The 24,995-nt window shown below is 43.2% G+C and overlaps 1 protein-coding gene across 1 annotated transcript in view; it reads left to right on the top strand.

Moving 5' to 3' along the window:
- Positions 1 to 24,425, top strand: part of LOC115083222 (receptor-type tyrosine-protein phosphatase N2-like) — a 1,006,533-nt gene extending 982,108 nt beyond the window's left edge. Inside the window, exons 10-11 of the mRNA XM_029587031.1 lie at positions 17,280 to 17,366; positions 24,278 to 24,425. Of these exons, the coding sequence (XP_029442891.1) occupies positions 17,280 to 17,366; positions 24,278 to 24,425 (235 nt within the window). The remainder of the gene's footprint in view (positions 1 to 17,279; positions 17,367 to 24,277) is intronic.
- Positions 24,426 to 24,995: the final 570 nt, after the last annotated feature.

The following is a 24,995-nucleotide window of genomic DNA, read 5'->3' as shown; positions in this document are numbered from 1 at the left end:
AATGACTGCTTCATAGAACAACTGGTACAAGAACCAACAAGAGGGGAAAATTTTAGACTTATTCCTTAGTGGAACACAGGATTTGGTGCAAGAGATAACAGTGTTGAAGCCATTTGGCAATAGTGATCACAACTTGATCAAATTTGATTTAATAAGTGGAAGGAAGGCACTAAAGAAATCTACTGTGAGAGCATTTAACTTTCAAATAGATGACTATGATAGAATGAGGAAAATGGTTAGGAAAACACTGAAGGGAGCAAAAGTTAAGTTTAGATCAGGCATGGATGTTGTTTAAAAAAAAACAACCATCTTGGAAGTCCAGACCAGCTGTAGTTCACACATTAGAAAAGGTAGTAGGAAGTCTAAACGACTGCCGGCATGGTTAAAAGGTGAGATGAGAGAGACTTTAATAGATAAAAGAACAACTTTGAAGAAATGGAAAAGGGATATGAATGAAGAAAACAGGAAGCAGCATAAACACTGGTAAGGCATACGGAAAACATTGATAAGGAAGGCAAAGAGAGAATTTTTTTATTTTTATTATGAATTTTTACAATGGAAGCAAAAATTAATAATAAAAATGTTTTCAGGTACATTCGAAGTAGAAAGCCTGCAAGGAATTCCGTTAGACCATTAGATGATCAAGGGGTAAAAAAGGGCACTTAGGGATGACAAAGCCATATTAGAGGGATTAAATGAATTTTTTGCTTTGGGATTTACTGAGGAAGATGTAAGAGAGATACCCATAAAATAAACATCAAGAGCACTCGAAACTAATTATATTTTAGATACTGCACACCACAAAAAATGTACATTTGTTACATGAGGACCTTCACAACACCCATGTTCAGGTTACTATATTTTGTTCAACTTCTAGCACTCATTGGTCATTTTTAATCATTGGTCCTAATATCCACTTTGTCTTCCTTTGTGTTTTTTTTTAATTTATTGTATATAAAAGTTGGAAAAATGACTTCCCTGTATGACTGAAGATAAACATAATGCCCATGCCAGAAATGATATTCAAAGGTGATGATCCTCAGGAATTGAAACAAATCTCAGTGAACCTTGATGAAGTACTAGGGTAGGTACCCGTAGGTACCCGTAATGGAGAAGGTTTTCATGGGTAATGATTCAGATGGACTGAATCAAATCTGAATCAAATCACAATGAACCTAGAAGATGTGGTAGGTCTGATTGAAAAACTGAAGAGTAGTAAATCACCCAGACCAGATGGTATACACCCCAGAGTTCTGAAGGAACTAAAAAATGAAATTTCAGACCTATTCGTAAAAATTTGTAACATCATTAAAATCATCCATTGTACCTGAAGACTGGAGGATAGCAAATGTAACCCCAATATTTAAAAAGGGCTCCAGGGGCAATCTGGGAAACTACAGACTGGTTAGCCTGACTTCAGTGCCAGGAAAAATAGTGGAAAGTGTTCTAAACATAAAAATCACAGAACATATAGAAAGACATGGTTTAATGGAACAAAGTCAGCATGGCTTTACCCAGAGCAAGTCTTGCCTCACAAATCTGCTTCACTTTTTTGAAGGAGTTAATAAACATGTGGATAAAGGTGAACCGGTAGATATAGTATACTTGGATTTTCAGAAGGTGTTTGACAAAGTTCCTCATGAGAGGCTTCTAGGAAAAGTAAAAAGTCATGGGATAGGTGGTGATGTCCTTTCGTGGATTGCAAACTGGCTAAAAGACAGGAAACAGAGAGTAGGATTAAATGGACAATTTTCTCAGTGGAAGGGAGTGGACAGTAGAGTGCCTCAGGGATCTGTATTGGGACCCTTACTTTTCAATATATTTATAAATGATCTGGAAAGAAATACGACGAGTGAGATAATCAAATTTGCAGATGACACAAAATTGTTCAGAGTAGTTAAATCACAAGCAGATTGTGATAAATTGCAGGAAGACCTTGTGAGACTGGAAAATTGGGCATCCAAATGGCAGATGAAATTTAATGTGGATAAGTGCAAGGTGATGCATATAGGGAAAAATAACCCATGCTATAATTACACAATGTTGGGTTCCATATTAGGTGCTACAACCCAAGAAAGAGATCTAGGTGTCATAGTGGATAACACATTGAAATAGTCAGTTCAGTGTGCTGCGGCAGTCAAAAAAGTGTTGGGAATTATTAGAAAGGGAATGGTGAATAAAACGGAAAATGTGATAATGCCTCTGTATCGCTCCATGGTGAGACCGCACCTTGAATACTGTGTACAATTCTGGTCGCCGCATCTCAAAAAAGATATAATTGCGATGGAGAAGGTACAGAGAAGGGCTACCAAAATGATAAGGGGAAAGGAACAACTCCCCTATGAGGAAAGACTAAAGAGGTTAGGACTTTTCAGCTTGGAGAAGAGATGACTGAGGGGGGATATGATAGAGGTGTTTAAAATCATGAGAGGTCTAGAACGGGTAGATGTGAATCGGTTATTTACTCTTTCGGATAGTAGAAAGACTAGGGGCCACTCCATGAAGTTAGCATGGGGCACATTTAAAACTAATTGGAGAAAGTTCTTTTTTACTCAACGCACAATTAAACTCTGGAATTTGTTGCCAGAGGATGTGGTTAGTGCAGTTAGTATAGCTGTGTTTAAAAAAGGATTGGATAAGTTCTTGGAGGAGAAGTCCATTACCTGCTATTAAGTTCACCTAGAGAATAGCCACTGCCATTAGCAATGGTAACATGGAATAGACTTAGTTTTTGGGTACTTGCCAGGTTCTTGTGGCCTGGATTGGCCACTGTTGGAAGCAGGATGCTGGGCTTGGTGGACCCTTGGTCTGACCCAGTATGGCATTTTCTTATGTTCTTATGTTCTTATATTGACAAACTAGTGTAGCAAATCACCTGAACTAGATGGTATACATCCCAGATTGCTGAAAGAACTGAAAAATGAAATTGCAGACCTGCTATTGGAAATGTGCAATCTATCATTAACATCATCTAAGGCACCTGAAGATTGGAGGGTTGCCAACAGTGGCATAGCCATGGGTAGACCTGGGTGGGCCATGGCCCACCCATTTTGGGCTCAGGCCCACCCAACCAAGCCTGTTGAAGTAATGCCGTCATGGTTCTCATCCCGACGATGGTGAAAGGAGGGCCTTGGAAGAAGCAAGGCTGCCATGGGATCCCATCCCCGTGATGGCGAAGAGGAGGGCTGGAGCTGCAATGCCACCTTGGGATCCCATCCCCAAGGTGGCGCAGAGGAGGGCTAGATCTGCAAGGCCACTGTGGGATCCCATCCCCATGGCAATGCAGAGGAGGGCTGGAGTTGCAAGGCCGCTGCAGAATCCCATCCTCATGGAGACGAAGAGGAGGGCCGAAGCAGCAAGCATATCATGGGATCCCATTCCTGTGGTGGCGGAAGTAGGACTTTGGCTGTGCCTAATGGAAAGGCCCTGTGTGTGTGTGGGTGAGAATGGGAGCTTGAATGTGTGTGTGTGTGTGTGCGTATATGTGTGTGTGTGTGTGTATAAGAATGAGAGCTTGAATGTGTCTGTGGGAGTGAGAATGGGAGCTTGAATCTGAGCTTGTGGTTGAGAATTAGAGCCTTTGTGTGTGTGTGTGTGTGTGTATGTGTGTGTATGTGGATTAGAATGGGTGCGTGTGTGTGTGTGTGGGGGGGGTGAGAATGGGAGCTGAGCGTGTGTGCATGTGAGTGAGAATGGGAGCTGGTGTGGGTAAGAATGGAAGCCTAAGTGTGTATCTGGTATAAGAATGGGAGCTGGGGGGGGGGGGGAGGAGGGTGAGAGAGTGAGAGCTTGTGTGTGTGTGTATTTGGTAGAGCATGGTAGAGTGAGGGCTTGTATGTGTATGTAGAGAATGTGAGCTTCTGTGTGGGAAGGGAGGGAAATTCATATGAGAGTGAGAGTTTGTGTGTGTGAGGGAGTCTGTGAGAGAAAGCATGAGTTTCTGTGTGCATGTGTGTGTGAGGGAGGAAGGGAAGAAGACAGTAAGAGAATAAAAATCCTGAAAAGGAATTAGGAAATGACTGACAAGGGAAAAGTGGGGAAAAAAAGATCAGAACCAATTGATTAGAAAAATACAAAGATCAGACAACAAAGGTAAAAAAAATATATATATTTTTTGCAACTTCAATATGCCATCTTTGGGAATGTGCATTTCTTATATTTTTGTATCTTGCTTGCTCTTCAGTATTCCTTTGTTCAGAGTCTAGTTTCTCAGCTTTCTATTTCAGTTTTGTCTGCGTGTTTCTGTTTCTAATTTGTAGTCGGTCTCTGTTTTGCCTATGTGTGACTGAAGTGCAGTATTTCTGCTAGTGTGTAGTTTCTAGCAGTCCAGCTTGTTCTGCTACTCCATTAGGCGATGTATTAATGTTCTAGGGCCTGGTATAGTATTTGCATTGCTGCTTTTTTGTAAGGTTGCTGTTATTTGAGTCCTGAGAATCAGTGCTGTGACTGATTGGTATGGCACGGTTCAAGATGTTTCTTTCTTTGCAGGAGCAGCAGAGGGATATATTTTGCTGAGGTATCACCAGAATTTGAATTTTTTTTTCATGTTGGTTGTAATGTGAATTGTCCTAACTCTGCTCTGCACCTTTTCTGATGATTAATGCTATTTTATTGTAGTTCTGATGATTTCCAGCTTTCTGCAAAGAGAATTCATAAAAACAATCAGAGACTATATTTTTGTTTTACTACATGATTGATTGGATCTGTTTTTTTCTTTGCTTTTTATATGATATACTTGTGCATTTATAAACTGCAATAAATATAAAATATATTTAATACAGATTAATAAGGAATTTTTAATTCTGGTAAGTGCTTGAAATAATTGAGGTAAAATGTTTTAAAGTTTCACACATGATGCATAATGGCTGTTGCAAGCTTCTTAGAAAGCCATTGTATGGTGCAGTATATGGTATTATTTATCAATAAGAATACAAGTAGTAGGTCTCAGACCTGCATGCCTACAGCCCACCCAGGTTAATCTTGTGCCCACCCAAAATCTCAGTTCTGGCTATGCCAATGTAATGCCAATTTTTAAAAGGGTTCAATGGGTGATCCAGGAAACTACTTTCCTTGAGTCTGATGTCCATGCCAAGCAAAATGGTAGAAACTATCATAAAGGCCCAAATTTCTGAACATATAGATAGGAATAGCTTAATGGTTCAAAGCCAACATGGATTTAACCAAGCAATTTGCTACATTTTTCTGAGGGTGTAAATAAACATGTGGATAAAGGTAGCCAGTTGATATCACATATCTGGATTTCCAGAAAGCATTTAACAAAGTCCCTCATGAGAGACTTCTTAGGAAATTAAAATGTCATGGGATAGGAAGCTGTGTCCTATTGTAGATTACCAAGTAGTTAAAAGATAGAAAACAGAGTTGGGCTAAATGGTAAATTTTCCCAATAAAGAAAGGTAAATAGTGGAGTGCCCCAAGGATCTGTTCTGCTTTTTAATATATTTATAAATGAACTGGAAATTGGAACAACAAGAGAGGTGATCAAATTTGCCAATGACCAAAATTATTCAAAGTTGTTAAATCACTAGAGGATTGTGAGAAATTGCAAGGGGGCCTTGCAAAATTGGGAGACTGGGTATGCAAATGACAAATAAAATTTAATGGGGACAAGTGCAAAGTGATGCACTTAGGGAAGAGTAACCCAAATTATAACTACACAATGCAAGGTTCCACATTAGGAGTCATCATTCAGGAAAAGCATCTAGGCATCATCGATAATATGTTGAAATCTTCTGATCAGTGTGCAGGAGCAACCAAGAAAGTAGATAGAATGCTAGGAATTATTAAGAAAGTAATGCAGAATAAATCAAAGAAAATCATAATGCCTCTGTATTGCTCCATGGTGCGACCTCATCTTTTATATTGTGTGCAGTTCTGGTCACCACATTTCAAAAAAGATGTAGCAGAATTAGAAAAGGTATAGAGAAGGATGACCTAAATGATAAAGGGGATGGAACGATTTCCCTATGAGAAAAGGCTGGCGACCAAAGGACTCTTCAGCTTGGAGAAGAGACAGCTGAGGGGAGATATGATAGAGGTTTATAATTAGTGGAATGGAACGAGTAAACATTAATCAGTTGTCTACTCTTTCAAAAAATACAAAGACTAGGGGACACACAATGAAGTTATTAATACATTTAAAACTAATAAGAGAAAATATTTTGTTACTCTTCGCACCATTAAACTCTGGAATTCATTGCCAGAGGATGTGGTGAAAGCTATTAGAGTAATTGCATTTAAAAACTTCTCCTGGGAGAATTCTGCACACAAAAATGTAAAATTATGCAAAATTATGCATACTTTATATTGGTCACAAAGTAATTAATTTAAAATGTAATACAGAAAAAAATTATTACTTAAAGATGCAGAATTTTAAATATTTTGCGCAGAATTTCTCTAGAGTTCACTGTAAGAGTGTCCCTGCCACTCTCTCTCCCTTCTCCCCTGGACACTTTGCCCTCTCAGGCCCCAACTCCTCTACCTGCCAATATCTCTCCCCTCCCCCTGTAGACTCAACCCCTTCCACTTTATCTCCACTCCCAGAGTTTGACCCCTCTCTCAGTACTGCCCCTCATACAGGCTCCCTCTGTCCCTCTCTCTCTTTCTCTCTCTCTCTCACACACAGGCTCCCTCTCTCTAGTGTACATACATACCCACTCATAAAGGCTCTCTCACTCTCTCTCTCACACACACACACACACACCCTTATACAGGCTCTCTCTCTATTGCACACACAAATCCCCTCATACAGGGTCCTTCTCTCTCTCTCTTGCACATACACACCCCCTCATATAGTCTCTCTCACTCTTGCATACACACACACACACACACACACACACACACACACCCTCATACAGGCTCCCTCTCTCTCTGACATACACATCCCCTCATATAGGGTCCCTCTGTCTTGCACCACACACATCCCCTCATACAGGGCCCCTATCTCTTTCTTGCACCCACACATCACCTCATACAGGCTCCCTCTCCCTCTCTCTCTCTCACACACACACATCACCACATACAGGGTCCCTCTCTCTCACACACACACATCCTCTCATACAGGATCCATCTCTCTCTCTTGCACATACACATCCCCTCATACAAGGACCACACTCTTACACACACACATCCCCTCAGACAGGGCCCCTCTCTCTCTCTTGCACACACACAATCCCCTCATAGAGGGTACCTCTCTCTCTTGCATGCACACCAATACAGGCTCCCTTTGTCTTTCATGCATACACCCTCACACAAGCTACCTATGTCTCTCTCTCACACATCCCTTCACACAGGCTCTCTCACACATACACAATCTCTTCATACAGGCTCCCTCTCTCTCACAAACAAGCACCCTCATATACACACAACCCCTTTTTCACACACACCAGTTCCCAATCTCTTACACATATACACATTCCTTCACAATCTCCTCTCATAGGCTCCTCCCTCTCTCTGGCACCCACAATCAGGCACCTCACACATGCTTTCTCTCACCCCCATTGGCACGCAGTCTTACACACACACACACACACACACATACACACACACACTACCCCTCTACACACACTCACTCTCACTTGTGCCTGCTCTATCTTCACCGGGGCCTCCATCTTCACCATGAGCGGGACAAGCTCCTCTTGCAGCACAGGTGGGGTTTTCATCTTCACCATGAGCAGGCCGAGCTCCACTCGAGGTACAGCTGGGGCCTTCATCTTCACCATGAACTGGACGAACTCCGCTCGCAGCATGCCAGGGCTTCCTCCATCTTCAGCAATTCTGTGCAGAATTCCCCCAGGACTAAAAAAACAGTTTGGACAAGTTCCTGGAGGAAAAGTCATTTAAACATTATTGAGGTGGAGTTGCAGAAATCCTCTGCTTATTCTTGAGATAAGCAGCTTGGAATGTATCTACCCATTGGATTGGCCAGTGTTAGAAACAGGATACCTGGCTTGATGGAACCTTGGTCTGATCCAGTATGGCAAGTCTTATGTTCTTATGCTCTCTATAACAATTCTATAAAAGATTTCATACCACATTTCATAGATATTTTTCCTTAAGTTGTTAAATATTCCAAACTCATGAAAGCTCCCTGAAAAGTAATGACTAAAGCAATTATATCCTTATATGAAGTAGGGTACCAACCTAAAACTAACTACTTCACATAGACCAGTGATAGCAAACTTCAGTCCTCAAATGCCACTAACAGGCCAGGTTTTCAGGATATCCTCAATGAATAAGCATGCGATTGATTTGCATGCAATGGAGGCAATGCATGCAAATCTTTCTCATGCATATTCATTGTAGATATCCTGAAAACCTGGCCTGTTAGTGGAACTCTAGGATTGGAGTTTTCCATCAAGGATATAGATTGATCTTCCTTCTTATCTAAGACTTTTAAGAATTAAAAAAAAAAAATTTAAACCAATGGTCCCACCCTGACCAATTTAGTTTAATCTTTGGCCAGACCCACAGTAAATATCAGAATCCTTCTTAGCATTATTGAATGCTCTTTCAAACAAGATGCTCCCTGTATGACTTTCTCTTGATACTTCTCATGGTGTTTTACAGACCTGAGTAGTCTTTCTAAATGAATATACTTATTGTTGCGCTGATGTTGGACCCTTGGCCCGAGGTGGGGTTGATGCTACCTGCAGGGCAAGCCCTACTGGTCCCCACCATTGGGAGGTGGAGCAGGCTAGGGATGGAGGCCGACTGGAGCTTCGTCAGTACCAGCCCATGTTCCCCTTAGGTTGAGCCCTTGGGTGCCGGGGCCGGCTGGACTTAGGCAGGCCTCCGTGTGATGACTCCCAGTTGGTGTAGACGAGGGCACACCAGGACCAGCAGAGGTATTGGAGGGCAGAGGACGGTCCGTACAAGGTAGGGGGTGTCCAGGTAGAGATAGGCCAAAGCCTGAGAGCCCAGGTCCTTGGGATACCAAAGGAGAGTCCAAGGCAAGCTGGAGTCAGGACAGGTGGAAGGAAGGCACAGTAGCAGAAGCAGAGCTGAGGTCAGAGCCAGGAGATCATATCAAGCGTAGTCCTGACGGAGCAGGAGTCAATACCAGAGAATCAGTCCAAGTGTAGTCTACGCGAAGCGGGGGTCAATATCAGAGAATCAGTCCAAGGGTACGAGGAGCAGACAAAGGAACAAGCAGGAACAGGAACAATGACAGGAACAGGAGACAAGAACGATGACAGGAACAGGAACCAGGAACCAGGAACGAGCAACGAGTATGCGAGTAATCATGGAGACCTGTTGCCAAGGCAGGGAACAAATGGCTGGGCCCTGCCTTTTATACAGAGGCCCAGTGATGTCATCAACCGGCCGCGGGCTACTTTCCTGCCGCGGTCCCTTTAGGAGTGCACAGTTCACACCACGCACTCCTAAGCCAGGGCCCGGAAGAAGCAGGGCGGCAGCGTCTCTCCACGGCCCGCGTGGGGAGACCTGCCGGGCGTAGGGAGGAACCGCGCAGGAGTCAGAAATGGCAGAGGTGGCTACAGGTGCTTGGAGATAGAGGCGGCTGCCCTCCGTCACGAGCAAAGGTGAACCGGAGCTGGCAGCTGGATTCCTGGGGTGAGCAGGCCTGGGCGTGGACCTACCATGGCTGGGGCGCATAACTCTTACGTATTTTGAGTTTTGGTTATCAATTTGTGTCAGGTATCTATAACTTATATATCAATTAATGACTTTAGATCTCAAACCAGAAGAGCTGTAACCATTATTGATTTTATTTTGTGTAGTGTACAAAGTCTGGTTCAGGAGGTAATTATAGATAAATCACTCTCTCAGTCATGATTGCAAGAGAAATATAAACCATAAATAAAACAAATGGAAGAGAAAAGTAATAAAATAAAAAATATGTAACTTCAAATCGAAAAAGGAACTACACAAAAAAACAGGAAGCTAGTTAGAAGGTAATTGAAAGATAGGAGAATACAATATCTGCAGACAGCATACAGTCTGTATACAAATACCATATTAATTGTCTACCACCAATCAAAAAATACCTTAAGGGGGCTGAACCCAAGGCTTGGTGACAGTGCTATGTACTGTCAGACAAAGGACCTTGACTGAATTAATGGATCATATCTTCTGTTCCATGGGCTGGCCAATGCTGGAGATGTTGTGAATGCAGTGTTTGCAGATCCCAAATTGGAGGGAATCCCAGTCATTATGCAATGGTGACACCTAGTAGCTGGATTAAGAACCCATGATTGCTTACAAGGTTCTGGGAGGCACCTTGATGTGTGGTCCCAGCAGAAGATTGTTGCTGTAATGACTGAGCTAAGAGAATCAGGAGAAAAATGTAAAATAAGGGATAGAATTCTAGAGTTGAAAATGAAGGCTTATTTATGGCACCATAGCTCTAAAAGAGGCTGGCTCTGATTGAATTTGGAGGAAATTATCAGGCAAATAAAAATATTCTAAACATTCAAAAAGAAGGTCAATATGGAATAGTTTCACAATAAAGAATGGGATTAAAAAGAACATGGTGTCATTCAAAAAGTAGAACTCATGCCCAGCTTGGGAAAATGGAAAGGCGCACAACTCTGCCAAGACTGGAAAATACAGAAGAATGGTTGAGTGTATAGGAGAGATATTTCCAGTAGAAAAAAAAGTATGTCTCTGTGTATGTGAAGTTTTATGTTCAATTCTTCAGGATTTACCTCCAACAAGATATTAGACAGAGCAGAGACACTCAAGGGAAGAACTACAAAAACAGAGTAGCATCTTCGTCAAAAGCCCTTTGAAATGAGATTTAAGGATCTATATACTGTATATACTAGTGAAAAGGGGCGAGAAAAAAGGATATGCTAGAGATATTAAAATACTGCAAAGGCATAAATAATGCACAAGAAACAAATATTTCAGTAGAAAGATAATTTCTAAAGCCAAAGATTATGATATGAGATTCAAAGCAACGTGATATGAGGTTCAGAAGTAATATTTGATTATATTTCTTTATGGAAATTCTTTTCTAAACTGAAGAAAACTGTTTTTGTACTTATTTTATTTTGAAAATGTTTTGTCCTAGAACTGATTGGAAATTATTAACTGGCGACACACTTGAAAGCAGAATTGGGTTTTCTAATTTTAGACATTCCTAGCACATTTATCTTTTATAAAAGAATGGGTTCATGGGAATAATCCAAATCTGGAAGTACAAGCTGATATTATGAAAGATGTTTTGATAACTTGGGAATTTAATTATCCTATTATATATTCCTTATTCCTTTTGTCTTAATTGGCCTTAAAAAGTTACTGCATACTTCAGAATTTCACACAGTGGTACAAGCATTTATATTTCCAATCATTGATTACTGTAATGGTCTCTTGCTAGGCCTTCCTTTCTCCATCTTGCAACCTTTACAAATGCTCATAAACTCTGCTGCTCACGTAATTACTGGCTTAAAGTGCTATGAGCACATTATCCCTGTCCTGATAGACTTACATTGGTTCTCAATCAATGAATGGATTAAGTACAAAACTTGCATGACAATTTTCAAACTAATTAATAGCCATTCTTGTCCACGGTCCAATGCATATTAAAGATATAGCAGCCATCCAGACGTCTGCATTCTTCAGAAAGAGGTTTCCTAGATATTCCATCAGCAAAAGTTGCACGCCTGCACATTATTATAGAATGTGCTTTCTCAGTTGCAGGACCAGCCCTTTGGAACCCTCTTTCCATTGAGCTGTGATTATGTGAGTTATTAAAAACATTCAGAGGCCTTTTAAAAATTTCCCATTTAAATTAGCATATATGTGGTTTTTTCTTTTATGTATAATCCTACTTTCTGTTTTGAATTATTTAATGCAAAAATTATTTTATTGTTACTTTTATTTTTTTGCTTGTATGTATGTTTGTTTTGAATTATTTGGTGCAGATATTGATTATTTTACTGTTACTTTTATTCTTTGTTTTTATGAATGTTTTATTGTACATCACTTAGACCGCTTGTAGCATTAAGCGATTAAGAAATGTTAATAAATGTAAAATATATGCCCAGTACTTCAGTGGGTGAGTGGGAAGGAGATAGAGGAAGAGTGAGAAGCTTGAAACCATTCCTGAGTTTCATGAGAGAGTAGATTGGAAAGCTAGAGATTTCCCCAGGATTTCAAAGTATGGTGGTTGGAGAGCTGGAGATTCCCCAAGGATCTCACAGAAGGCAGTTCAAGCATTTGGTGAAGAGGTTTTGAGGAAGAAATGTTTTAAGAAGACTTTTTGGATTTTGATTGACCAAGCCTGAGGGAAGAGCATACCCCTGGTATCCAAAAAGATTGGATCTGGGATCTTTTCGCCTATTCAACCAGTTAACAGATGGGGTAAAGAGAAGGATGTAGCCTTTTGAGCCAATAACTCAAGAGACTTGTATTTTTGAGAGTTTGGATTACAGGTGAAGTGTTTACATAAGAGCATAAGAACATAAGATATGCCATATTGGGTCAGACCAAGGATCCATCAGGCCCAGTATCCTGTGCCAGTCCAAGTCACAAGTACCTGGCAAGTACCCAAACATTAGATAAATCACAAGCTATTATTGCTTATTAATTACCGTAATTGCAGTTTATGGATTTTTTTTCTAAAGGAACGTATCCAAACCTTTTTTAAACCCAGTTACACTGTTGACTTTTTGGAACCTAGTTTAGTAATTTTTAGGGATGTGAATCGGGCTTCGGACAATTGAAAATATCGTACGATATTTTCAAAATCATCAGAAATCGGGGGCTCCCCAAAACGATAGGAAAACCCCACGATATTGTTCGTGGGGGTTCTCTTATCATTTTGGGGGAGGGTAAGAAAAACGGCACACAAAAATAATCCCTAAACCTACCCCGACCCTTTAAAACGAATCCCTTAGCTTCCCCCACCCTCCCGACCCCCCCAAAAAACTTTTTACAGGTACCTGGTGGTCCAGTGGGGATCCCGGGAGCGATCTCCCACTCCCGGGCCGTCGACTGCCACTAATCAAAATGGCGTCGATGGCCCTTTGCCCTTACCATGTGACAGGGTATCTGTGCCATTGGCCGACCCCTGTCACATGGTAGGAACACGGGATGGCCCACGCCATTTTTAAAGATGGTGTCGGCCATCCAGTGTTCCCTCCATGTGACAGAGGCTGGCCAATGGCACGGATACCCTGTCACATGGTAAGGGCAAAGGCCATCGGCGCCATTTTGATTAGTGGCAGCCGATGGCCTGAGAGCAGGAGATCGCTCCTGGGACCCCCACTGGACCACCAGGTACCTGTAAAATGTTTTTGGGGGGGTCGGGAGGGTGGGGGAAGCTAAGGGATTAGTTTTAAAGGGTCGGGGTGGGTTTTTTGTTTATCGGCTCGGGCGCAGCCGATAAACTAAACCGCGATTGGGCCGGACGAAAAAAAAAACCACGATGTGAATCGGAACCGGAATCCGAACCGATTCCGGTTCTGATTCACATCTCTAGTAATTTTGCTTGTGGAAATTTTTCTTTTTTCAGCCCAGTTCATGCCAGAACTGGAACTACATTCTAGTTATTTCACTCTTGCTGGTGAGGATATTTTTAATCAGGATGAAGGTGCAAGAGCAGGAAGGGAAGTGAAAAGAAGAAAAATGGACAGAGAAACCATTTGCTTTTTATTGATCATTGGATGTATGTTGATTCTTATTTTTGTAATCTTCATCTGCATCCTCTTCTTTAAGTTACAATAAAGAAATACATTTTAGTAAAAAGGGTACTAAGGAAGGACAAGGCCATAGTAGAGAGATTAAATTAATTCTTTGCTTTGGTCTTTAATGAGGAACCATATCAGAACAACCGTATCAGTTTTATCCCTTCGTTATTCCGTCATTTCCTGTTAAGTTATTATCTCTTGTCATTTCCTGTTAAGTTATCTCCTGTCACAGCTAACCTCAGATTCTAATATTTTCAGTTACCACAATCCTCACATTATTGTTAGATATGATGTTCCTGAGTTCTTATGTATAATACTGTTCTTGAGTTCTCATGTATAATACTCTCGAGTTCTTATGTATATTGTTCTTGAGTTCACATGTATAATGTTGTTCAAATGTAAACCGGAGTGAAGGCCAACACTAATACTTCGGTATATAAAAACAAATAAATAAATAAAAAATAAATAAGGCAGATACCCATTTCAGAAGTGATATTTAAAGGTGATGATTTAGAAAATTTAAAAAATCTCAGTAAACCTGGAAGATATAGTAGGGTAAATATTTTACAAACTAAAGAGTAGAAAATCAACTGGACCAGAAGCTATACATCTCAGACTGATGAAATAAAGGAAAAATGGAATTGAAGACCTACTATTAGTAATCTGTAAGAAATCATTAAAATAGGTTTGGTACCTGAAAATTGGAGGGTGGCCAACGTAAAGGCAGGAACTATGCCACCTCAGAATTTTGCCACTCTAGGTACAGGCCTAGTATGTCTGTGTGTAAATCCAGGCTTGTTCTTATATGGGAATTGTTTCATATTCCTTGCTGTCTTTCTTGGCTTTCTATATAACTTTTCTAGATCCACTATTTCCTTGTGCTATTCAATTTATTTGGACTTCACTGGATCTTCTATTATCAAAAGCCATCATAATCAAATGTCAGCCACTCTGACAAAAATAGCAATTCAGCTATCAATCTTGAACCCTTCTTTCACTTAGAGGTTTTATGAATCTGTTTTCCCGGTGGTGTGTTGAGAATCATAGCCTCTAATATCACACTATTTTTTTTAACAATCAACATCACTGGCACTGAAAGACTTTAATAAGCAACATTTTCTTGTTTACAGGTTTAGAAAAATTTGTCATATACCACATGTGATTTCAACTGGGTAATTTGAAAAATTCTTCTCCTTATATTTACTTTTCTTTTTTTTCCATTTTTTTCCAACTGTAAATTGTCCTCAGTTGGTCTGCCCCAGTGGCTTAAATTCTATTGCTGACTTGAGGGTTAAAGGGGACGTTTCCACCAATACTGAAGCGCTTGGTGATGTTCTAGTACAATTTAGTAAGGAAGTGCAATTTGTTGTGAAATTACATGAAAAACGCAACAAAACAAGCCATTTCATTTCCTGCCATTTCAAAATGAAATGAAAAAAAAAATTCAAATTTTTGGATATAAATTTAATTCTCCAGTGAATTAGAACAGTCGTTTACTCATATAGAGCCCAGCTTTCAGCACTGTCTGAGGTACACCATTGCACGCATAAGTGGGCATGTGGAAATTTATGCAAATATTATATAACTGTTGAACAGTTATATAAATTACAGTAATATCTCTGCCTCCCATCTATGTGCATATGTTTCAGCATGTGTGTAAATTTGTGATGCAGGAAAACACATGGGGTTGATTTTTAAAGCAGCGCACGCCCGTCCTTGTGCATGCGGTTCCCAGTGCATGCACATGGTCATGCCGATGTTATAACATGCGCATCGGTGAGCACAAATTATAAAATTTGATGGCCGCGCGCAAATACATGATTGATTTTAAAAACTTTACAAGCATGTGGGGGCGGCGAGCGCGGGGGGGGGGGGGGGGTGTGAACTTTCACTAAATACACGGAGCGACGCAATCGGGCCTCCCCAATTCAGGAGCGGACTGGGAGGGAAGTTCCCTACCCCCTACCTAAACCTCCTCCCTCTTCCCCTCTCCTCCACACCTGCTAAACCTAACCTAACTTTCCCCCAATTTTTTATTTTATTACCGCTTCTCTGGAGCAGCAGTAATCGCGCTCTGGCCAGCTGCTGGTGCACTCTTCCCCAGGACAGGGTCAAATGGTGCTGTCCTGACCCACCCCTGCTTCACCCCTCCCTGCTCTGACCCCAGCCAGCCCCTTTGGAGAGGCCCGGCACTAGTGCACGTAAACCCCAGTATTTGTGCGTGCAGGTCTTTGAAAATGTATTTGATACCTTTTTACCCATTTTTTAAAAAATACCTATGCATATTTTATGCACATAATAATTGTAATAATTCGTGCATAATAACCCAGAATTAAATGTGAAGTCTAGTATTTTATAAAGTATACGCATACTCTGCTTCTGAAAATACCTACTTGTGCGCATACTCAGAATTACCAGTTTGCCGATACTGCCGCCTGTTTATCCAGACCTCCATGAGTTCTCCAAGAGCTTCCGGCACTTCACCCTAAACCCCCAGCAGTTCAACCAGACCTCCAGCTTAAAAAATTATAGACAAAAGACAAGTGTGATTTCAATTGCACAAGTCAATTAGCAGGTGCAATCAGTACATGGACAAGTTCATTAGTCTATGCCCGCATAGCGCCTATGAATTAGCAACCTGTGTCTATCCTTCCAAACCCCACCCCAGAACTACCCCAAACCATCCATTTACGCATATTTGTGCATTCTTACTAGTTAAATGTGTACATGCTAATCTTATGCAAGTAACCCCTATGTAGCTCTTAGAAAACTGTCTCCTTAAAACATAAAAGACTTTTATAAAACCAACACAAAGTAGAAATAAAATAGGTCATAGAAAAAAATACACATGTGCTTAGACTGGTTGGATGAGAGTCATATACAGTTACATATAATCAAACTGATGGAGAAGGGCAAGCTTAAACACTAAAGAAAATGATAGGGAATAATACCTCTCACCGAACTTTTCTAAAATCATAATTGTGAGTTACAGATGAAAGAGGTATAAACTAAAAGAATATTCTCAGGCAAATATTCTTGAACACTGCACACACACCGTAAAGAGGGTTTTTTTTTTCTTTTTGCCTGAAAAGAACTGCATCTGGCACTGAATGGGTTAATGCTTCCTCTGAAATGTACAATGTGTGTGTATCCCTTTGCTTGAAGACTCATTTCAGGAACTAATGAATTTAAAAATATGCTTTCCTCTTGCCCATTTGATGTGGAATTTGGCAATTTGTGTCTGTTTCTAGTCTCATTTTGCCCCATATTTTTTCTGTTCTCCTTTTTTTTTCTTTTAGGTATTGAGGCCGCAGATGAACCTTCACTGCATCAGAGGCCCATTACACTTCCTAACAATTCCATTTACACCTTATTGTTTGTCTTATTGCTGGAAAATTTAGGTGATTCATCATGCCCAGAGAAGCACCTGATCCCAGGCCTCTTGATGTCACGCTTGCTGTGTGACAGTAATACAGTAAGCTGTGGCTTTCAGGCTTTAACAGGCAAAGGTGATAACTCTGTTGGGACTTTTAGCCTCTCAAGTATTGATGAGTTCCATTTTTTTTTTCTTTTTGTAATGCTGTGTTTCTTGCTTCCTTTCAACAGTCATCTGAGTGTGGAAAAGGGACTGGAGTTAATAAAGGATGTGGCAGATCTTCTCAAACTGCAGATGAGTGCATTCAGTGATGTTGAGTACGTATACACAAATCCCACTTTTCATTTTACAGGTTTTTTTTTATTATTTACTTAATTCATTTCAATCCCACATTGTTGCATCACTCTGATAAATGCATTCTTGAAATATATGACATGAAAAACATAGATATCGACATCTTTTTTAACAAAAGATTTGTATAGAAATTGTTTTGAAGTCAATTAAAAAAAAAAAAAAACACTCACTGCTTTTTAGTGTCAGGGTAAAAAGCTGCTTAGGAGCCCTTGACGTACGGGGTCACTCATTCAGAGGCCAGTGCCTTGCTGCTGAGGCCACAAAGTGACTGTAATTAAGGAAGCCTCAGACGAGTGTTAGCTGGGGAGAAAGCTGGGGAGAAAGCTGGGGAGAAAGGATCAATGCAAGAAGGCTCACTAAGCAAGAGACTGCCTAGGGCACCACCTACTACCCTTTATATCTTCCAAATGTAATGCCTGCTCAGAGGCAAGCGTTAAACGTCATGCAGCTGGCCTGGCCAAAGCTCCCTCTCCTATACAAGGTCTGGCCCAGTAGGCCAAGTGGTCTGGGTCCAGACCCAGGTGTCCTCTACCTGAAATGGTGTATTTGCTAGCAGGTCCGTGTCTTAAAACAACTCTTGCCAGACCCAAAACTTTCCCGCACCCAGGAACCTCTGCTGGAGACTCTCCTTTGGCAGGGCTGTTCCTACTGGTCCTTTTCACTGACACTTGTCAGTGAAAGTATTGTGATTCTGCCCTTTGGGCAGCCTCTTACCTTCTCTCTGCCTGGAGGCCACAGTCCCCGGTCTTCCTTGCGGCTGGAGCCGCTCCTTAGTCTGCCCTCTGCGGCTTGAGAGCTGCCGACAATGCTGTACCTGTTCCTCGGCCCTGCTCTGCTCTTCGGCGTTAGCAGCAGCATGGCCGCTGGCCATGGTCTTGCACAACTTACTGTTCCTAAGGCGCGGGCCACATCTCTTCACAAGATTTAAAGGGCTCATGGCCTGATATGCCCTGGGCCCCACCTGATGACTGTTTCCTGTTTCAGCCCTTTAAAAGGGCTTCTCCAACACTTCAGCTTTGCCTTGCATTGGAATTACTTGCTCCTGGAAGTCTCGTCTTCCAGCGCTCCATCAGGTCTTCGTTCTTCGTTGGAACTCCAAGTCTCATCTGCTTCCTGTGCTCGTGGCTTCCTGATGTTCCATGTCTTGAGGTTACTAGTCCAGGCTTCCTGATGTTTCACTTCCTGATGTTCTGAGGTTCCACTCCTCCTTCACTCATTCCGAGTCCTCTTGACCCTCCAGCTCCTTTGGTTCTCCAGATGACTCCTTGTTGGGGTAATTCCATCTCGTTGATTCCTGTTCTCATCATTGGAGTTTTCGTCTCAGCTGGATTCCCTTCCTGCGCTTGTCCCGCTCTCTGCATGGTCCATGACCAGCCTTTCCAGGTTGTGAGGGCGCTTAGTGGGACAGGGTAGTCCGTGACCAGTCCCGCGGGTGGACTGTGTAGGGCGGCCTGAGAGACAGTACCAATGTCCGGACCTTCCCAGCTTCTCGTCTTGTCCAAGAGTCTTCCAAGTTCCTCGTCTCTCAAGAATCTTCCAAGATCTTCATCCACTTCCAGAGTCTTCTTGTCTCGTCTTGAGTCTTCTGTGTCACAAGGCCTCCATCTGCCCTCATCCTCAGTCTGGCCTGCTGCTTCTTGCCGATACCTAATGGCAGGTCCAAAAGGGCTGGGAACGGTCGGAGGACTGTTCAAATACAAACATAGTGTTGTTGGCTTCCAGAAGCATGCAGGTCCAGCAGAGGGTCAGACTTAGTCTTCGCCCATGCTGGGACACGCCTCGCCAACCCTCGGTGCTGTCTTGGATTCGTCTTGGGTAGTGCCGAGGCCCAAGAGCACACATTCCCCTCAAGTTGGGATCGCTCTCCTAGCGGTCCCCAACATAACAGAAAGGACCAATCCCCTTTCAAGACAGCCTTCTGAAAGGGGATTGGTCCTTTTCTTGACATGTGATTGTGAATGGACCAAACAGCAGTAAGTGAAGGAGTGAATAAATTCATACTAAGTACCTGACACTAATTTATTCAGTCCTTCAAACATCCATTCTGAGCACGTGTTTTACTGCATCGGCCCCTCTGGTAGCTTAATGCCTGAGAACAGCATGGTGGAGCTAGAGGGGAAGCTCTATTGCTGCAGGGAGTGCCTGGACTCTGAAATGGAATGCCAGTGAAGCAAACTGATATGACCAGATCTACACTAAACATTCACAATGAAAAGTATACCACTGGACCAGGTTCAGATCCACTTGTAATTATACCTGTTTCTTATAAATAAAACCCTTTGTCACACTTCTAGAAAGTGAGGCCTTGGACCACTGTCGAGCTGGTGTAGCCTAGTTCGTGCGAACATGGACTAGGCCCTGATGGATGGCAACTGAAGTGTTGCAGGCTGTGGACTGGATGGGCAGGGTCCAGACATAGATGAAAAGCAGGCTAAGGTCAAGGCTGGCAGAGTTCAGGCAGAGATGAAGAAGCAAGCTAAGGTCAAGGCAGCCAGCAAGCGAAGCAACGTCATCGGGCCAGATCAGGTCAGCAACAAGAAGTTATTCCAAAGGCCAGGCAAAAGCAATATGAGCAGGAACCAGGAGAGGTGAGGAGGCAGGAGCAGTGCAAGGCAGAGACACGAGCAGGTAAACAGGCTGGTGGAGGAGCAGGAACCGGAGAAAGGATCAGGAGCAACGACAACACCTTGGCAGAAGGACCTGTTGCTGAGGCGCTGGATAGGTGCACTGAGGCACTTAAGGCAGTGATGATGTCATCAGCCAGTGCCACAGGATGTCCTGGCTGCAGGGCTTATAAGGCTCAGGGATTGTGGTCTGCCTTCTAGTCAGAGGCATTGGATGCGGCACATTGCAGGGAGCTATCTCGGAGGAGCCTGTGACCAGAATGCGCCACTGGGGAGGTAAGAAGCATTACACCCTTGCAATTAGGTGCAGAGGAAAACTGTGTTGTGTCTGAAGGGAACCGAACCCCGCACTTAGGATCCTAAAGTTTTCAACTGAAAATTCACCTGCCTGCAGTTCTTTCAGTTCGATTTACGGACCAAAGTTAGGTGCCTTTGGCTAAAAATCAATCCTAGGAGTCTGACTGTTACCCCCTACCCTAACTCCACCCCTGTAGCTGCTCGCTTTTTAGACACCTAGATGAATTTCAAAAGTCCGGTGCACACCAAAACTGGGAGATACGTGCACAAGTTGGCCTGGCACATGCCAAGCAAATTTTAAAAACCGCGCATGTACATGTGTATCTCCCACTGTGTGCCCAAATAAAAAGTTTAGAAAAAGGGGTGGTGCATGCTCAATGATCTGGGCGGGCCATGGACATTTTACAATGAAATTAACACGTAAATATTATGTGCACAGGCGCGTGACGGGGGTCCCCCTACCGTGTAACTTTATTTCTGTTATGGATGGTGTATAAGTGTTTAAAAAAAAAATCTAAGTAAGTTAGTTGGGGTTTTAAGGGTCAGGGCTAACAGGGGTGAAGAGAGGCTGTTGAACTAGGGGAGTTTTGAAGTTCTATCCCTTAACTGGGTGAACTGGGAACGAACTGGGAAAAGCAGCAATGGCAGTGCACATCCCTTGAAAACATTTCCCCACTTAGATGTAGGGATGCACATATTACACATATATGTAATATGTGCATTTAAAATTGAATACACATGTACGCACATCCAGGCTATTTTATAACCTGCGCGCAAATATACATGCATTTTCTAAAATGACCGCGTCCCTGGGTGCGGGCCTGTTTAAAAGTTACCATCCCTTGCTGCCTAGTGAAGATAGGACTCTAAATTTAGAAGCTCATCTGTAGTCATTTTTCAAAGTGTCTGATTTAGTAACTTAGGCCTGGATTTATCAAAATGCGGCAAGTATCGCATGCAATAGCAAAAGGGGTGTGCTTTATGCAAATATTCATTTTATCGCAATTTGTGCTAATTACCTATGGGGTAGATTTTCAGACAGTGCAAATTGCAATAACATTATCAGATTTACGATAAGAGCCAGGCGTGTATTCCCACATATAACTGGAGAGAGAGAGAGAGAAAGAGGCCATAATGTCATCCCTAGATAGGTATTTATCGACTGGTAGGCCACTAGTAACTCACAGGTGAGGGTTTGGTAGCATGTCGAGGGATCAAAGGCACCGCTGGAGGCTAGAAATGGCACCCCATCTTGGAGTGAGTCTTCCCACTCCGAGGGTCATCAAATGTTACAAGAGACCACTTTCTGTTCGACCATTAACACTAAAAACAGTGTAACCCAACACCATTCTGACACCTAAACCACCCCGATTTCCGGCCCTATCTACCCCTCCTACCCTACCTTTCTCGGGGAAAGGGGCCACACAGAGTAGGGAGAGTAGACGAGAAGAGACGAAGAGGATATCGTCTCGATCACGCGCGAATCTCGAGCTCGTCGTGTGAGAGTCCTCTGGCAGCGCATCCTGATCTCTCTCTCTCTCTCTCTCTCTCTCTCTCTCTCTCTCTCTCTCTCTCTCTCTCTTCCCGCCCCTAACTCCTCCTATTTGTATCGCACCATACGATATTGTGCTATCGCATGCGAAAAAGCCTTAGCGCATTTTGATAAATGACCCCCTTAATTCCTTAAAAGGCCAATGTACTAAGGTGTCATTATGTCATTGTACATGTAAAAATGGCAAAAAGAGCATGTAATCAAGGGGGTCTTTTACTAAGCATTTTTGCCATAGATACAGAATGGAAGAAAACCTTTAGAAAATCGGCCCCCAAGTTAGAAAATGTTTGCACTCATTGTGGTCAATATTCAAAGTCATTTACATGGATAACTTTTGAGTTATCTATCTAAATGGAAGATTTTTTATATTCAGCTCCTTATCTGACAAGATATCTGCCGGGTAAGTCATTATCTGGCTAAAATCTAGCCAGATATAAAAGAGGTTTTCTAGAACGTTTCACAGAGGAGTTTAGTTATCCGGCTAACTTACCCCGGGATTCATCATTCTGCTATAAATATAGAGGAATGATGGCCCACAAGAAAAAAGGGGTGGGAGGGGACGAAAGTATGCAGCCAGCCGCATCACGGCAGTGCGTTTTCACCCGCCACGGTTGCGGCCAGGCCACATACTTTTGCCCCCATAGTGCCACGGGAAAAGGTGTTATTTCACATGTTACTGCTGGCGATAATGTGGAAAAAAGTATTGCCCGCGGCGCTACTGGGCCATAACCATGCCTAAACCCCACCCACACTCCTCCCCTTCCCCTGATTTATTCGATAAGGCCCTAATGCACGAGATAACAGCAAATCGTAGCTTAAAGAATGATCCTGTTAGCTAATTTTTTATTATAACCAGCTAAAGCCTAGATTCATCAAATTGCTATAAATATAGCGGAAATAGTGCTGTGCTAAAAATTGGGTATGGTTAGGCTAATTTCTCGTGTATTGCATCGCAAAGGAAATTATCATGTCATGCGTTGCGTCAGCACATTGTGCATTGTGTCATATCATCATGCTTCATTTTATGTGGTGCGCATTGATTTGTGTGTGGCACATTATTTTTATGGTTTATATTTACTGGCTTCCTGCAGCTGCCTCTTTGAAGGTATATCAGATGTAGAGGAGAGGATAGTAGGTGAGTTCTTGGTTGGAGTTTAGTGGATTTAGTGGATAGCGATTTCTGCGTGAGTTGTCCTGTCTTCTGTTCTTATCTTTTTAACTTGAGCTTTGTCGTTTGTCTTTATCTGTGTGTGGAAATTTTTATTTGTTTGTCATGTTCATCAGTTTGTCTTTGTGTTTGAGTGAGGCGTGGTGGTGAGGTGGAGGAAGAGTGGTGAGAAGGAGTGGTGAGGCAGAGGAGCAGTACGAGGCATGGTGGTGAGCGTGGTGGTGAAGTGTTGGATAAGTGGTGAGGAGGAGTAGTGAGGTGGAGGAGGAGTGGTGAGGAGGAATGGTAAGATATGGTGGTGAACTGGAGGAGGAGTGATGAGACATGGTAGTGTTGAAGAGTGGAGAGGATGGAGCATGATAGGCAGGGGGAGAGAGAAGAGGAGAGGTGTGAGGAGCTGAGTGGGAGGAGGGAGGAGTGTGGAGGGAGTATGAGAGTAGGGGAAGGAGGAAGAGTAAGAGTAGGAGTAGATTAGGTACAGGAGTAGAGATTGGGAGGGGGAAGGGATAGAAGGAGATGAGAGGGGGAAGGGGGGTAGGCAGGCGAGTCCAGTGCGAAGAACATGACAGGCTAGGGATAGACAGAGAGGGCAGAGGGGAGGAGAGGGGAGGAGAGTCGGTAGAACAGGTGCAGGAGGAGGGTGAGGAAGGGAGGGAAGGGAGGAGTGGGAGTGAGAGTGAGAAAAGAGAGGACATCTCTCTGGAATTGGAAGTGGCACCCCCTTCAGGCATCCAGGCAGCAAGGCATATTGTTCTGAGGGCGTTCAGCCCGGGGGACTACGAGATGATCATTGCTGGGGTCCTGCAACATTATGCCATGCTCTTTGGCAACCGTGCGGCCAAGACCTCGAGGGCATCCAGAGGGCCAGAGCTGGCGTGCCATCACCCAAGCTATCTCAAAACGCAGTGGTATGAGATGCAGTGGGGAGCAGGTGGCCCACAGGTACCGGGACATAAAGGCCCAGTTGAAGACAAAGGTGGCATATGGAGGAGCACCTCATCCAATGACTGGGACTGGATGTGTTTGAGGGCATGGCTGAGCAACTGGACACCACATGAGCCAGAGCTGGTAAGCTCACCTCACCTGGCAAGGCTGCTACTTTTGGCACATCGTTTGGCATAGGATGTTCATATTGATTGCCAAGCAAAGTGTGCATCTCATGCCAAATGGTTCATGGGCATACCTCTTAGCTTTGGCACTCATGTTTTCTTTGTTTCCACATCTCTCGCCCAGGACTCTCCCAGTCCCAGCCATCAAGCCCCAGGGGACCAGCGGTGAAGAACCAGGTACTAGTCATGCAGCACGTCTTTTCCATGCCCCCTTGCTTATGGATGTGCAGACACAGTTCAGTGAGGAGGAGGAGCAGCAGCAGCCTCCTTAGCAAAACCAGATCATGCAACCCCTTGGCTCAGCAAATCCACTGAATGTGAGCTTAAACATTTCAAGCTTCATGGAGGAACCCAGCCTGAAATAGCACACATTTGTGCCAGCACAACCTCACTCTGGCAGACCACATGGCCAGCCCAAGATTAGCAAACACTGAGGCGGAGCAGCCCACCAACCCCATCATGCCACTTCTGGAGGCCCAAACCTCCGCTCGGGCCATGATGAGCCCTGCACCAGCACCAGCTCCGGTACCAGCTCTGGCACCAGTGCCAGCACTGACTCTCAACGCACGAACAGCTGGACCAGCTGAAAAGGAGCCATGGTGTCCCCCTGCACCACATACATAAGGAGGGTTGTTTACGGGCAGACCCAGTCTCTGTGTGACCAGGCGGCAGCCCACACACTAACTCTCACCACAGTGGCTACCTCAATAAATAACTTCACCAGCGTATTCACCCAGACTTTACAAAAATACCAGAGCCTCCACCAGTGCCTTCCCCAGCATCCCAAGACTCCATGCCATGTAGCAGTCCCTGGTTATAGAGATGATCCAGGGGTAGGCCCC

The sequence above is a fragment of the Rhinatrema bivittatum genome, chromosome 2 (genome assembly GCF_901001135.1).
Source record: "Rhinatrema bivittatum chromosome 2, aRhiBiv1.1, whole genome shotgun sequence".
In the NCBI taxonomy this organism is placed as follows: Eukaryota; Metazoa; Chordata; class Amphibia; order Gymnophiona; family Rhinatrematidae; genus Rhinatrema; species Rhinatrema bivittatum.
This window is presented reverse-complemented; position numbering and strand designations above follow the sequence as displayed.